This window comes from Emiliania huxleyi, assembly GCF_000372725.1.
Source record: "Emiliania huxleyi CCMP1516 unplaced genomic scaffold EMIHUscaffold_37, whole genome shotgun sequence".
Taxonomy (NCBI): Eukaryota; Haptophyta; order Isochrysidales; family Noelaerhabdaceae; genus Emiliania; species Emiliania huxleyi.
In genome coordinates, this window is record NW_005199194.1 from 318758 (window position 1) to 334500 (window position 15743).

Below are 15743 nucleotides of genomic sequence, written 5' to 3' on the forward strand. Positions count from 1 at the left end.
CAGGCCGCTCCCAGATGAGCTCGGCGAGGGGTGGGATGTCGTGCTTTGCAACGAGGTAGAGGCGGAAGCACGACTCCGGAGGCGGAGGCGCGTGGGCGGATGGGTCTGGGTACGTGACGAGCTCGAGGTTGGGCGCCTCCTCCGACTCGCGCACGATGCGAGCGATCGACCCCTCCTCGCGCAGGTCCAGCCAGCCGCGCTCCCCGCCGCCGCTCTGCAGCAGCAGGCTGCGCGCGCGCTCGTCAAGCCGGAGGACGTGCGAGCGCTCCAAGGGCAGCAGGCGGTCGTACTCGGCCTCCCCTCGCCACCGGCCACACACCTCCACCACCGCCTGCCCCGCCTTGATCGGCGCGAGCGAGCGGACGCCCCAGCCGGGCGCGCCCCAAGTCGAGGAGCCGGAGACGGGGGACGAGACGGGGAAGGCCTGGAGCCGGCCGAGCGGGAGGGTGGCGGGCGCTGCGCCGTCCGCCTCCGCTGCCCCGGGCGCGAGGGCGGGGACGCGCTTCCCGTCCACCAGGGAGAAGGAGCCGGCGGGAGGCACGTCTCGGTACCCGGCCGCCTCCGCAGCCTTAGCGCACGAGAGGCCACCGCTGAGCGGCACGCGCCCTGCCGTCCGCTCGACGGCCGCACCGACGAGAGCTCCTCGCACGGCGGGCGCACCGGCCGCCTCGCCGTCGGGCCCGGGAGGCAGCACGCGCGCGTCCGGCAAGCTGCGGGCCATGAGGGTGGCGTGCTGCTGGCCGAAGCGCTGCCCCGCGCGCTGCAGCAGCCCGCGGACCGCCGCGGCGACCTGCTGCGCGCACTGCGGGATGGTGGTGCAGCCCTGGCCGAGCCAGAAGCGGCGCGCCTCGTCGGTGGACGAGACGAGGAGGGCGACGGCGCCCTGCGAGCCGGGCGGGACGATGCCCTGCGCGGGAGAGGCGAGCCGACTCGAGGCGAGCTCGACGATCAGTGCCGTGAGCAGCGAGCCGTGCCCCTGCGCGCGCGACGAGCGGGCAGAGGCGAGGATTGGGACCTCGAGCACACCGCCCGTGCTCGCTCCGCCGAGGTGGAGCTCGATCACCGCCGCGGCCACCGCCTTGACGCCGTGCCGCCCCGTCGAGAAGAGGACAATCCGCCGGCAGCCCGAGAACTGCGACGTGAGCCGGATCATCGTCTGGTCCGACTCGACCTCGCCCAGGATCCGGTCCGCCTCGGCACCGCCGGCGTCGGCGCCGCCGAGGCTGTAGACAAAGTCGGGCGCGCCCTCAACCTCCGCGTGGTTGACGAAGAGCGCGTCGAGCAGCGACTCCTTGCCCGTGCGCCGCTTGGCGCCGCGCCCTTCCACCTCCACCGGCGACGCACTGCGCGCCCGCTTTGCGGCGCGCCGCTCGGCGGCGGCGACCTCCGACGGCTCCGGGTCGCGAAACACGTCGTCCTCGGTGGGCTCGCGGTAGGTCACCGTCGCCGACGCACGGCGCGACGGGCGCGACATCGCTGTGCAGAGGCCAGTATCAACCGGGACGGTGGGGGGGGGGCGGGGGCGGGGGGGTGGGTACAATAAATAAATAAACAAAGAACTGGCCAAATACCAAATTCCAAATCGCAAACATAGAAACCCAAATAGACGATGACGATTCAGCGCGTGAACGCCAACTCGCCGGCACAGGCCGTGAAGAGCCGCGCACGCGGGCCGACGATTACGCAGCTGCGTGCCAAGCAGGCCGCTCTTGTGGCCGCATCCGAGCTCGCGGCTTCGAGTGATGCCAAGGCGAGTGTGGTAAGGCACTCGCCCGTTGACGAAGCCAAGCGGTGGGCAAGCGGCAAAGGCCGCAAAGTGGGCTTCGCAAAAGCACGTGCCACCTTCCGTGGCGGCGGCACGGGAATCGCGGCGACGGCGGCGAAGCACGACTCGCTCATCAAGAAGGCCCGCTGGCGCGGTACCGAGCAAATTGCCCGGGAGACTCCGGCGGGCTCTGTGTCCGTAGTGACGATGCCGCACCGCAAGGACTTCGCCTCCGACAAGGAGCACCAAGTGAAGTTTAACCTGTGGCTGAAGGCGGACGGCTTCAAAGGCAAGGTGCGCAACGGGGCGGTGAGGGAGCCAGAGCCCCTCTCTCGGTCGGGCTCACGCGTGTGTGGATCCATGTAGGAGCGGCAGCAGCGGGTGGCCGCGCAGTACGAGAAGCGCGTGCTGACCATGGACGCGTGGGGCCAAAAGCAGGGCTACCCGCCGTTCTGCGAGGTGGTGACGCAGGAGGACGGCTTGGCCAATCTGCAGCTCATTGTTGACAAGGTGCGCGGCAAGGAGGTGCCGCGAGTGCCGGCGGTGTCCGCTTTCATCGAGTTCTGCGTGGGCATGATGACCGGCGAGGTGGAGAAGGGCGGCTGCCGAGAGCTCCGAGCTGATCCTCAGCTGTACGCCACGGCGGCATACGGGCTCTCGCAGGCGGAGATGATGATGCCGCTCGAGAAGAAGGGCACGTTCGGGTGGGGGCCGTACAAGGACGCGCCGTACAAGCTGCAGAGCATCCAGCAGTACGCGACGGCGCTGCGCGTTTGGCTGAAGGAGGAGCTGCGCCGGTGGCCAGACGCAGGTGTGGCCAACCCGATGTACGACGGGTGGGTTGCCTCTGTGATGAACTACGTGCAGAAAGAGCTGCCTTTTGCGCGCATGGAGGAGCGGCTGCCGCCTGCGCTGACAACTGGCGTCTTCAACGAGGTGATCAACCACATCGACCCGACGTCACAGGACGAGATGTCGACGGCACTGTGGCTCCAGGCGGGCTCGATCCATGGCGATCGGGCGCACGACTGGTATCTCAGCGATCGGAAAAACCTGCGCAGGCTGGCTCCGACCGTCGAGGACCCGGACCAGAAGCACGGCGTCATGATCTCGCACGAGTCGACGAAAAACAACAAGCTGCGCGAGGAGCGGCACAAGGGGCTCGCGTGTCCGTCATGGTGCGAGCAGGAGGTGGCGTTCACGGCGGCTGGCCAGCTCGATGTGACAAAGATGTGCGCGGCGTGCATGACCAAGCACATGCAGGACATGGTGGACCACTCGCTGTCAGGAGCGACCGAGGAGACGCTCGAGAGCCTGCCCACGTTCGTGGAGATCAAGGAGATTGTGGATCTGCCAGCGGGCAGCAACTTGGTGCGCTGCGAGGATGCAGACCGGCTCGGCATGCCGGGCGACCTCGTGTGCCTGCTGACGCCGGAGGAGCTGGCGGACGGCTACGGCTACAACGGCACCGTGCCGTTTCTTGTGGACGGCGAGGAGGTACGCCCGAAGCGGCGGGGCACGTACTTCGAGGTTCCGAAGTCGGGGAAGGCGATCCGCGCGTGGGCGGACGCGGCAGGCGCGACACAGCGGCTGCGGAAGCAGCTGCGATTGACGAACAAGCGGGCGGGCCGCGAGGTTATGGCGCCGGAGAAGATCAAGAAGGTGACGTCGAAGGTGATGCGGCGGCGAATGGCGACGCTCATCACGCGCACGCTCGGCATCGACGCGGCGGTGGCGATGGGGGAGTGGTCGAGCCGAAAGATGGCTAAGCTGTACATTGACGAGATGGACATCTTTGGGTCTGGCGGCTGGACTGAGCAGGAGACTATTTTTGCGCTGAGCGGCAAGGTGGCGGCGGCGGCGGACGCCAGGAAGGCGGCGGTGGTGGCGGCGACGATCGCGGAGGTCGATGCGACCGACATGGAGGCGGAGACGGAGGCAGGGCCATCCACCATGGAGATTGAGAGCGTGCCGACAGTCCCAGTGCCCGTGCCAGTGGTGCCGGTGCCGGTGATGGCGATGCCGATGCAGATGCCGATCTCGGCGGCCGTGCCAGTGGCGATGCCGGTGGCGGCGCCGTCGGTTGTGGCGCCAGCACCAGCGGCAGCGGCGGGGTGTGTGACAGGGGCGCCACTTGTGCCTGCGCCGCAGGAGGAGGCATCTGTTGTGGCGAGGACTGTGGCGCACTTGTCGGACCTGCTGCGTCGATGCCACGCGGGGGAGCAGGCAACTGCGCAGTCCCGCCGCGAGTATGGGACGGCGCAGCTCTCGGTGGCGGTGGCGAACAACAGGGCCAATCAGAACACGGTGTGCTGCGGATACAAGGGCCCAAATGCGCTGGTCAAAAGGGAGATGACCAACCACCCGCACATTGCCGAGCTGATTGACAGCATGGCGGCGAAGAGCGTGGTGGAGATCCAGAAGGTGCTGTGCACATGCCATGGATTGCACACGTCGCTGCAGCAGATCAACACCTTTCGGCATGGGCGGTTCCAGGCGGCTGGGGGGCGCCAGGCCTTCATAGCTGCAAGAGCGTGATGTGTGTCCGAGTATAGAGTTTTTACAGAGCGATGTCAAATATGAAAAAATGACATGCTGGTGGCACAGGCGCCGCACGCCGCATCTTGAGCTGCACAACACGCGAAAAAGAGAGAGCGAGCAAGGGAGTGGAGTGCATGCATACGCTGCCCGCACGGAGTCGCACGCAGACGACTGTTCTTGAAGCCGACGTACTGGTGCATGGTCGAGATTAGCGCTGGGTGTCAGCACACGGCTCAGTCGCAAAAGAGCGGCGGCAGGGGGAGAGAGGTCAGCAGAGAGAGAGCACCTACCGCCGATCCCGTTGCACCAAACACAGCCGAGGAGAAGGGAAAACACACAACGGAGCGGATGCGTCGCCGAAAGGGGATGCGGGAAGAGTCTGCACTGAGCGACAGCTCCGAAGCACGGCACATGCCGCACAGAGGGACGGCGCATGAAGGGAAGGTACCTGCGTAGACGTGAAGACGTGAAGTGAGACCGTCTTCACATGCTCCCGGGGCCGGGGGTGAACATTGGGAGGACATAAGCCGAGCGAGGTCACGCCGGGCAGCCAATCGAAGCTATTAGCAGCAGCGGCGCGCTCAGCACGACGTAATAAATAATAAATAAATACAACGGACATCCCAAGCTAGGGCTGGGTCGAGGACAGACACGTCCCCACCTTTGCAGGATTTTGCAAAAGCGAGGGGGGAGGGCGCATCGCCGCGCGGAGAGGGCTGGGCACAGGGTTAGAATAAAAACGGTCAAACTCTGAGACGAGATGGGATTTAGGGACACGGGTTGGGTACAATGCGGTTGGGCAAAAAATTCTTTTCTTACTTCCAAGCTGCGTATTCTTGTATTATCGTCGAGCAGTACAGGTACTCCGTGGGGGAAGTGTGTATTCTCGTAACATGTGCGTATTCTCGTATCACTGACACACTCACACACACACACACACACACACTAACTACTGGCTCCGAGAGATTTTAGAAAACCAACAAGAATTTTACAAGAAAGCTCCCTCGCACAACACTGGGCACGGGACTGGCTCGCACGGCACTAACACAGGTACACCGACAAGAAATCACCCCTGGAGATACACCTCGCAGCAGGTGTCTTCCTTGCGCGCGTGCCGTGCCCACTGTCGCAGTCGAGTCACCACTCGTCCGCCCGCAGGCTATCGCATGGCCTCGCAGCGCGTATCGGTCAGCTCCTCCTCGTCAGCGGAGCCTCGAGACGACGCTCGCCGAACTGTTGGCGGCGGGCGTCCCGTCCCTCGCCCGGGTACCTCCGACAGTGCAATCGTCGGCGCGAGAGGCCAAGTATCCGCGACGTGCGGGCAGTACTGCGGGCCAGACGCAATCGAGGGGGATAGGGGACGATATTCGGGCTAAGGAGGCAATGCTGGCGGCGTTTGGGCCTGTGGCACGTCACGTCTTTGCAGGGGATGGCCGCAGCCCTTCGGTGCTGCTTCCCCCTCGCGCGAGCTGATGGTTGAGCACGCCGTGAAGGGGCTACGAGGATCGCTGTCGCTTGAGGATGCAAGTGGTGGCCTCCAGGTAGCGAGGCGTCTCTTCGATGTGCAAGCTTGCCGCGTCTGCCAGCGCGCTGCATGGCGTGAGGCGCTCAGACGTGCGGGCCCGCAACAAGAGGGGGCGCCGAGCGTGGCAACGATCGCCGCCGTTCTCGGGGAGGGCATAAACGCCGTGCTGTCCGACATGCCGGCGCTTCACCGCAGCCTCCGCCGACTGGCCGGTTGTGAGCTGCCCCTCCCCCTCCGAAGCATTGCTTGGCGCAGCGCCATCCTTGACCAGTCAGAGCTCCAGCGCGTTGCCGTCGCCCTACGAGCCGCGGGCGACAGTCAGGCGGCGCCCCCGCTCGGCCGACTGATTGAGCCAATTATTGGCGCGCGGATCGGGCGTGCCTGCCAGCGAGCCTCTCAAAGTGGAGGCGGCAGACGGAGTCCGGCGGCGCGCGGCGGCGCTGCTCGTGCGAAGCAGCCAGTGCTCTGGCGGCGTGTTGCCTTTGGCCGCCGGCTCGCTTGCGATGGCGCTCGTGTGTGGCCTCGCGCGAGCAGAGCCAGCTGGGGAAACTCCAGCCGAGGTGCCGGTCGAAGAGGTGGCAATGTTGCTTGAGCTGCAGCGGAGTTGCATTCCGCGCGCCAAGGATGCGGCGCGTGACCCGCGACACGGGCTCTTGGGACAGCTCCGGCGGTGGCCAAACACCTTGCGCCACCTACTCGACATCTGCGCTCGCACGGCGCGCGAGGTCGCTCCGCCGTGGAGCGTGCTCTACATGCTCATCGACGAGGAATGGCTTGAGCACGGACTCGTCGGTGGGATGAGCTGGCCCGTCGTCCTGTGGGTGTGGGACCAGTGCGCGCTGATGGGTTGGGAGGCTCTCGCCGGAATCGCGGCCGATTGTGTGTGGCTGCTGCGGAGGCAGATCCGACGGCTCGACAAGGCTGGAGGCGGCGCCGAGGACCTGAGGCACCTCCTTGCGACTGGCCTCAGGGACGTGACGCTGCCTTCACTCCAGGCGCTACACTCTGCGACACACCGTCCGTCCGACGTGCCAGGGCCAAGTGCTGATCAGCTACCTGCGGAGCGTGCGGCGAGGCTGCGAAGCGCCGCGATCGCCTCTGCGCCGCGGCCAAAGGTTGCATTTCGCATACCAGTTGCGGCGACGTGATGAGACGGCGTGAGTGTGCTTGCGTGTGGGAGGTAAGGTAAGGTAAGGTAAACTTCTCCACACACACGAGGTGGTGGGGCAAGGGGGGGCAACCCTCGCGTCTCCACGTCTGACGACAGGAGCCCCACGGCATTCAAAGTGCAAGGCCCAGTGCGCGTGGGTGAGCGGTGTGTGTGTGTGTGTGTGTGTGTGTGTGTGTGTGTGTGTGTGTGTGTGTGTGTGTGTGTGTGTGTGTGTGTGTGTGTGTGTGTGTGTGTGTCTCACGTCACTGCATCCTCCGCCGGTTCCTCCCGTCGCCTCTTCTTTGTTCGAATGTTTTTCAATCCATCCTTCACGAAGCCCTCCCATGTAGCTAGCGTTCTTGGCGAATGTCTCGAAATGGCCAGCAGGCGCTGTCTGCTCGCGGTCTGTGCGGGCCGCTCGTCCTCCTCGCCCTTCTTTCGTCCTCCCGTCCCTCCCCTCCACCATGGCCTTCTCGGCACTTCTTTCTCCATCCGCCTCGCCCTGCCTTTTCGCATCGTGCCGTTCGCCCTCCATTCGGTGACCTCCATGGCTGTCCGCCCCTTTTTGGGTGGCGCTCTCGATACGGTTGCGTCAACCTCGACGTCGCTGTCGCCCTCCCCGTCCCCGCCGGCGTCCGTGCCTCGGTTCGCGTCATCGGTAGCGTCTCCGTTGTTCCCTCGTGCCCCGCCGTCGCCCTCTCTGCTCGGGCCGTTAGCGATTTCGCTCCTCCTGTGTGTCGCCCCTCCGTCCCCTCCCCTTTCTTCGTCGTCATCGTCGCTGTCGCGAAAGCCCTCCGGTCCCTCGATTCCCTCGCCTATCCCCTCCGCTGCGTCGTCCCAGTTTATATCCTCATCCTCTGCGCACGTCGCGTTGGCTTCCTCTCTCCCCCTTTCCTCCCTGCCCCTCTCGCTGTCCGGTGTTAATGGACCCCCTTCCTCTCCCTCGCCACCGTCACCGTCTCCATCCCCGTCGCTACCGCCCTCCATGCCCGCCGCCCTTTGTTTCACACTCGTCTCTGCCATGTCCGCCGTCGCCGCCGTCCTGTCTGCTGCGCTCTGTGCTCCGTGGTACAGTCGCTTATTGTTGCTCAGGATTAGCTCACGCACCAGGACAGCCTCCTGCTCGTTATTTTGGCTTGCCGATATGCATCCAAAGTTCCACGCTAGCTCCTCCTTCGTCACGTCTATCTTTTTTGCAGTATCTCGCGAATGCCGTCCGCGCTTGCTGGGGTGTTATTGCGTTCGGATCCGCCCTGGTCCCCGCCCTGTATCCCATCTCCTTGCGGTGGCTCCTGTATGAGTCCCCATATGACCATGTGATTTCTTGGCCTTCCTTGACTCCCCTCTCTGCAAACAGGACCATCACCTGCGCAGCTGCCTTGCCTAATTGTATCTCCTCGTAGCGTACGAAGTGCGTCGCCCTCGTGCCTTGTTTCGGCTCATTCGATGCTGCAGGCCAGTCGAAGTTACAGCGCGCCGCGACGCTGTCAAAGTCGTCCCCGCTCTCGTCGTCACTTCCATCCAGCTGCGTCCCCCCTGCTGCCGTGTGTCGTGATAGTTCGTCTGGTACTGTCTCTGGTGGCTGCGCCGTTCCTGTCCGGAAGATCTCCCCAGTGTAGATGCTACACACCTCAAATTTCTCTAGCCTCCTCGTCGCCAGTAGGCCGAGTTCCCCTTCCGCTATGCTAGAGGGGCCTACCTTCGCCCCTTCCACCGTGCCGCCCGTCGTTAGCATGGCCGTCGTTACTTTCGCCGCCGCCTCTGCTGCTTGTCGGCGGAGCGCCTCGCGCCTTCCCTCGTCTCCATGCTCCTGGTCTTGTTCTTTTTGTTTTTCTGCGCTTCCTGTCGCTGGTCCGGCGACGTATCTTGCCGTCTGCCTTCGCTTCCTGGCGGGCCGCGTTTCCTTCCCCTCGTCCCGTTTGTTTTCTCCTGCGTGGTCGCCCTCGCGTGCGCCGCTCGCCGTCTGTTCTCCTCTCTGCTCGCCGTCCTCGTCCCCTCGCTGTCGTCGCTTCCCTCCGGCGCTCGCCGCATCGTCGTTCCTATCACCGCGTTTCCTGCGCTGGCCTTCGCCTTCGAGCTCGCAGTGGGTCGTTTTGAGTGTCATCCCCATCGCTCTCGTCGTTCTGCCTCTCCCCGCTTCGAGGCGTCTCTCTGCCTCTTCCCTTTCCTTCTCCTCGGCATCACGTTGTCGATGTCGCCTCCGTCGCCAGCAAATACACGCATTCGCCGCCCACTCCATTTCTCGTATCCTCTCCTTCCTTTCCTTCTGTCCCTCTCTCAGGCGTTCTGTTTCCGCGGCTACTCGTTCCTTCCTCTCCGCCTCGAGTCCCTTCCTCTTCCCTTCCCGTACTTTGATTATTGATGCCGCCGTCTGCTGCAGTGCCCTGAGTGAAGTCACCACCCGTGTGTCATACTCCCTCATGATGTCTTCTGGCGGGTCCTGGTCCATCACACTCGGCTCGGGTAGTCGTCCAGCTAGCAGTTGCTCCATCGCCTCCCATTCCTCGTCGCTCTCCCTTCTCCCCGCGCATCTCTTCGTCGCCCCAGCAATGGCGCGTACAGCGAGCGCCTGGGCTTCGCACTCTGCGGTGTGGGCGAGTGTCCGCCTCCTTGACTTCGGCGGCGTCCATCGCAGCGCCTTGAGCACGTCCGCCGCGCCTTTCCTCATCGCCCGGTGGTGCTCCCTCCTCTCCCCCTTCACCGCCTCGCACTCGGCGCATAGGACGTGCCTAGTGTTAGCTATTGTCCTGCAACATCCAGGATGCCAGCAACCTTCAGCCCCATCGGCACATGCTCCTCCTCCCTCCTCGTCCCACCCGTCCTGCCACGCCTCTGCCTCTAGGCTGGCCCTCCATCGCCTCCCGTGCTCTATACCTCGGGTCTGTCCCGTCCGCATGCCGTGTACCAGCCTTAGCCTCGCCTTCTCCCCGCAGGCCTCGGGCTGGCGCTGGGTCGATTTTGGACCCCGTTCTCTGTCTCCCTCGTATCTCGTGTCGCCTGATATCGTCCCCGTCGCCTTGATTACCGTCCTCCACACGTTGTCGTCTCCTCCCTTTCGCGCTGCGTGCCCGCCGTCCAGCCGCTTTCGTACCCACCGCCCAATTTTCTCCTTCGCTTCTTGATACAGCCTCCTGTCTCGGATCTCCGGCGCCTGCCCCTCCTCCTCATGCATGTAGATGCATGCCCTGTTCGTCACGTGTCGTGCTAGGTCCATCTCGTACGCGCTCGTTACCCTGCTCCGCAGGTGTGCCTTTGCCGCCGCGTCCGCCATGGAATTGGGCGCGTTGCCCGCATGCCCCTCCGTGAAGATGAAAATCACGTACCCTCCGTGGCGCTGTATAATGTCGATTTGTGCTTGCACCGCCGCATTGAGTGCGCTCCTATTTGTCTCGCCGCGTGTCCGCCCCCGATACGCCCGTTCGATCTCCTTGAGCGCCGTCTCGCTGTCCGACATTACTAGGCATCGGTGAGGCTGGAGGGTCGTTTCTGTTTCGTCCGCCTTCGTGCGCAGGAAGCTGTAAATGGCGTACATCTCGGCGTCGACAATCTCCCACGATCCCGGCAGGGCGCCTCCCCATATTCCCCGTCCTATTCGCTCGTGAATCTGTGCCCTGGTCTCTTGTGTATCGTCATCTCCCTCTTTCGGCTGCACGCCCTCCCATCCCCCGAACGATGCTAGCCTTCCGTCTCGAGTCTCCTTCAGCGAGGCGTCCGTCGCTGCCGCCGCTGTGAAGTGGTGCCACTTGTGCAGGCGGCACGCCAGGTCCCTCGCCCTCCACGTCGTGCTCGTTCCCCGCTCTCGCATGATCCGACACTCGCTTTCGTCCATCACGATCTCGTTCTCGCCCTCTCGGTCGTGTAGTCGCTCCTGCGGCGCGCTCCGGATTGCGCCCTCCGCCTCGTCGCTCCTCAGATACAGTCGTAGGACGGGGTCGCGAGCAATGTCGTTCCTCCCGATCTCTTCGTATCCCGCCCTTCCTCCTCCCTTTGTCCACATCTCCTGTACCGCCCCTCCGATCTCCTCCTCGATCGCGACGTTGTCGAGTACCGCTTGCGGCGCACCTCGCCTCCACTCCCCGCCACCCACTAGGTCGTCTATCTCTTGCCCATGTCCGAGCGTGTCCGGTTCGTCACTCCCCCACCATGCGTCCCCGCCGATCGTCGCCTCTCCATCGGCGGCTACTCTCCACTCGTCGCCTCCCCCGTCCAGGGCCATCGTCTTTTTCGTCTTTTCCTTCTGCTGTGCATCGCTATCTGCTGCGTCGCTCTCTGTGCTCGGCTCCTTGCCTAGGTATAATGTTCTGAAGGGTAGCGCCGAGCTATGTCTGTCGCGTCCGGTCTCGTTGCGCGTGCTCTCTTTGATGTTGTCTTGGCGTTGTCCTGCCTCGTCACTGTGGGAGGCAACCTCGACGTGTCGTTTTATTGTGGACCACATCCTGGTCAGCGTGTCGTCGTGGGATATGCTCCACGGTGTATATGTCTCAGAGTTTGTGTGTGTGTCGGTACGTGCGCTGTGACGTGGATTACCGTTTGGGCGCGTCTAGACGCGCCCCTCCGTGCTCCGATGACCGCGCCCCCATCCGCGCCGGTACAAAGTTAATGTGGGTCGTCGTTGGTGCGGATTAAACGTGTGTCTACCGTATTCTCGAGCGTGAGGGGCGCCGATCCAGCTGCAGAGCCAGGCCTAAACTGCTGGCAGCACTCAACGCGCGCGACGACCGTGAGACAGAGTCTCGGCCACTCGGGCCAGTCTCTATACCTCGTACCACGACGGGCGGCGCCCGGCGCGGGCCCCGCACCTCCTGAGATGTCCCCCCAACCACCTCTTCTCCTTCTGCCTGGGCGCCGCCACCGGGCCGCCGCAGCATGTACCTCATCCCCAAAGCGGTCGGGCTGTTGCCGCCCTACTTCTTCATGGCCATGGCAACCAGCCCCGCGCCGAGCAAAACCGACACGGCGCCAGCGCCCGCAACCGCCTTGTGCAAGCTCGAGATTTGGCTCTCGTAGATGTCCTTCATCTGCGCCTCGAGCATCTTCGACTCGTTGACGCGGTCGACGAGCGAGTCGCGCGATCCCCCCCGCACCGACTTCCGCGATGCCCCGTGGTGCTCAAACGCCCATTGAAGCTCGGACTTGCGGTCGCTGGTCCCGCTGTCCCGCTCCGGCCCGGGCGTGACGCCGTCCAGAATGAACATCTTGTTGGACTTCTCGAGCTTGCGGATGAAAGCGGTGTCCGCCTCCACCACCTTCGGGTCAGGGTGGCTCAGGATGCAGGACCCGGTCGAGGTGAGCAGGTCGATCGTCTTGACGATGTTGTCGCCGACGCCGACCGCCGCATCCATCGACGAGAAGCTCTTGAGCTTTTCGATCTTCTTGTAACCAGGGCAGCCCACGACCTTGCCCTCGACGTAGCTCACAAACTTCACCTCGAGCCCACCGGCGAGGAATGGGATCGGCGGGATCGAGGGGATCGCCGCCCACCTCTTCGGGTCGACGTAGGCGTCGATGGCGGCCGTCACCTGGTTGTAGCCTCCCGTGAGGCCCGAAGAGAGCGGCATCCAGGCGCCGTTGCCGCCGTGGCAGCGGCAGTTGACCTCGACGAGGCAGGGGCCGTCCTTGGTCATCATGATCTCAGAGTGCGTCGCCCCGTTTGTGATGTCGATCGCGTTGATGGCGCAGCGGGTGTACTGGATGATGGACTGCGCCTCGGGCGCGTCAAGGGGGATGGGCTTCATGCCAAAGTAGACGAACTGCGAGCCGTTGGCGAGGCGCTTGTCGTACTTCCAGAGCATGATGGTCTTGTGCTTGCCATCCTTGGAGACGTGGTCGCAGACGTACCTGAGCGGAGGCAGAGGGCGGGGATGGAGCGTGACGGGGCGGGGCCGGTGCCTGGCCCGCCGCACGAGGGTCGTGGCGGCGCACTCGTCTCCCCGCAGGAACTCCTGGACGAGGACCGCCGCGCCGACGGAGCCGATCGCGCGCTGCGAGTTCATAAGCAGGTGAAAGTGCGCCTTGGCGTCCTCCTTGCTCTTGCACAGCTTAACTCCCTCTGAGCCGGCAGACTCGACCGGCTTGACCACAACAGGAAAGGTCTGCGAGTCGACAAACGTCTCGACGGGCCCCTCCCACTCGGTGCTGGCGAGGCCCTTCACCGCGCGAATGCCCGAGTTGCGGAGACTGTCCTGCTGAATCTGCTTGTCCCGCCGGTTCTCCATCCCGTTGGCGATCGAGTTGCCCCGGAAATTGAGGTACACGCAGAGGGCGTCGCAAACCTTGACACCAGACTCGCCTCCGCAAATGATTGTGCTGAGCGTCTTGGTGCCACACGCCTTCTTGACCGCGGCCGCAATCGCCTCGGTCCCACCCTCCGGCTCGTACACCTCCGCCAAGTACCCGATCGACTTTCTCCACGCCTTGACCTCAGCTGGGACATGCTCCTCGTTGCCGCCGCACTCGTTCGTCCAGAGCGCCATGACTGCAAAGCCGCGCCGCGAGAGGACCACCGACAGCATGCCGCCGGTCGACCAGGGGTCCACGACCACCGCAACCTTGGACGCCGTCATGCACGATGTGAGTCGCCGGGGTTCAGAGGGGTACAATGCGGTTGGGCAAAAAAACAACTTGACCCGCCCATACGTGCTTCGTTCCGCTTCTTCCTCGGGCTGTTCCATCTCCTCGTCTCTTTCCCACCTAGGCGTGGCGATGGGGGGGCGGCGGGCGGGTGCGGGATCGGGGATGCGGTGCGGTGCGTGCAATCGTGTGTTTGGCGTCATGTTGTGAGAGAGAGATTTTTAGCAATACCAAACAACTCTAACACTCACACGTCATTTGGGGCCTGGAGCCCTGTTCACGCGCGCGCGAGACGTGCAGACAGGGTTGCCAGGTGAGAGCGAATGGCGCGGTTCACGCCTCGCACAACAGAGAGAGAGATGCGCTCTGCATGGTGGGACATAAAAGAGAGCGAGTACTTAGGCGAGTAGGCCGTGCGGTCAACGCTGCCGCGCGCGACTTTGCGCGCGAGGCGGCGCAGCTTGAGAACGGCGGTGGGCGAGAAGCCGCCGCCGAACGTCTCGTGGAGCAGCAGGTTGAAGTTGTTGCGCTTGACAAAGATCGCGTCGTGGTAGAAACCGCGATGCGCCTTGACGTAGCCGTGGCCGTTCTTGTGGTCGAAGGGTTGGCCGGGCTGCCCGCGCGCCTTTGTTTGTCATGTTGTGTGAGAGAGAGAGATTTTTAGCAATACCATTGGTTGTGTGTGCCTTCGCTTGTTCCTATTAACAACGAAGTCTAGCTCAAAAAATTCTTTTCTTACTTCCATGCTGCGTATTCTTGAATTATGTGCGCCTTCTTGTCGAGCAGTACAGGTACTCCGTGGGGGCAGTGTGTATTCTCGTAACATGTGCGTATTCTCGTATCACTGGCTCCGAGTAGAAAAAGAACTGGACAGGCCTGCTCTCGGAGAGGGGGGCTAGGGGGCCAAATCCACGGCCACAACCCCCTAGAGGCAATGAATGGAGCTGAGAGAAGGCGCTCGACTGCAAGGGTAGCAGAGCGCCACTCCTACGCCCACGCCCCCTCAAAGACGGCAGAAACAGTCACACGCAATTAGTACATGGCCCAGCTCGCGCCATCGGCCCATCGCCCACACTCGAGCTTTGCAGCGCGCGGGCTCACACTCTACTATAGGCCCCCTCGACGCCCACTTCGAGTTCTACTCAGCTAAGTAAGGGCCGCACTTGACGCTGTAAGCAGTGCGCGGCGAAGCAGTTTGGCGCTTGTGTAACAGGAACAGTTTTTTTTTAGACCGGGTAGACGGTAGACCGTTTGGTAGACGGTCTACCGCAGTCTACCGGTATTGGTGCTACAGTCTACCGGTAGACCCATAGGAAAGGGAATCCACACATTTCTTTTTGGAGCATGCAGGCTGGCAGGTGTACAGCTCAGACCTGCCTGCCTGCATACCTGCCATAGGAAAGGTAATGCACACATTTCTTTTTTGGAGCAACGGCGCCTTTGCGAGTGTTGTGGAGCGAGGCGCGTGTGCGTAAAATTTTTTTAATTTTTTTTGGGGTAGGGTACGGCGAATTCTTTTTGACGTTTGCCGTGATTGGGAACGCCGATAATGGTTCCCCTCTCCCTCCTCCCCCTCCTCCTCCCAGCGGCGGCGGTGCGGGGCGAGCCCGAGCTCCTCGCGGGGCTCGTCCCCGCGGACGTGGCCCTCTCCGCCCCCGGCCTGAGCGTCGGCGCAGTGGCGGCTCTCTCCACCACGCCCCGCGCCCGGCGCTCGCTCACGGGGATAGCGCGAGAGCTTTGCGACACTACACGGGTGGCCGCGCCCACACTTGATGGCTGCCCAACCCGCTATCGTGGCACGGGTCTCACTTATGTTTTGACTCCGACCACCACTGGAACGTGCAACGTGTATGCGGCGCCGGCGGCGGCTGTTTACGCTTGGCATCAAGACACAGTGGTCGTGGCAAATGCGCCCACAGAGACCCTGACGGTGTCCGCAGAAGCGGGTTCTTTCGAGAATGTCGTCATCACCGCTGAGCTCGCAGCGGACAAACTCACGCACGTAATGGCCCAATACGGTCGGTCCATCATTGTAACGAATGATGGGGCGACCCGCTTCACGGGCGGGACGAGCTCCACGTTCAACATCGACGCTGACGGCAGATTCGACCTCGGAACCAACACGATCGAGGGCGCCCAGGAGCAGACCGCCATCTACGTCGAGGAGGTCTGCGTCAATACGCTCAACATCA

At 63.5% G+C, this 15743-nt stretch overlaps 3 protein-coding genes across 3 annotated transcripts in view; 1 reads left to right on the forward strand and 2 right to left on the reverse strand.

Moving 5' to 3' along the window:
- Positions 1-6412: 6412 nt before the first annotated feature.
- On the forward strand, positions 6413-6979 carry EMIHUDRAFT_209076 (hypothetical protein; the record flags this gene model as incomplete). The annotated part of the gene is made up of 1 exon (XM_005771881.1): positions 6413-6979. The coding sequence occupies one exon, from the start codon at positions 6413-6415 to the stop codon at positions 6977-6979; it is 567 nt and encodes a 188-aa protein (XP_005771938.1).
- Positions 6980-11885: 4906 nt separating this feature from the next.
- EMIHUDRAFT_209078 (hypothetical protein) lies at positions 11886-13493 on the reverse strand (the record flags this gene model as incomplete). The annotated part of the gene is made up of 2 exons (XM_005771882.1): positions 11886-12819; positions 12904-13493. The coding sequence occupies 2 exons, from the start codon at positions 13491-13493 to the stop codon at positions 11886-11888; spliced, it is 1524 nt and encodes a 507-aa protein (XP_005771939.1).
- A 1942-nt stretch (positions 13494-15435) lies between these two features.
- The window catches only part of EMIHUDRAFT_209079 (putative long-chain-fatty-acid-CoA ligase), a gene marked incomplete at both ends in the record, with an annotated part of 1571 nt that continues 1263 nt past the window's right edge, over positions 15436-15743 (reverse strand). The window contains 2 exons of the mRNA XM_005771883.1: positions 15436-15475; positions 15554-15661. Coding sequence (XP_005771940.1) covers positions 15436-15475; positions 15554-15661 — 148 coding nt within the window. The remainder of the gene's footprint in view (positions 15476-15553; positions 15662-15743) is intronic.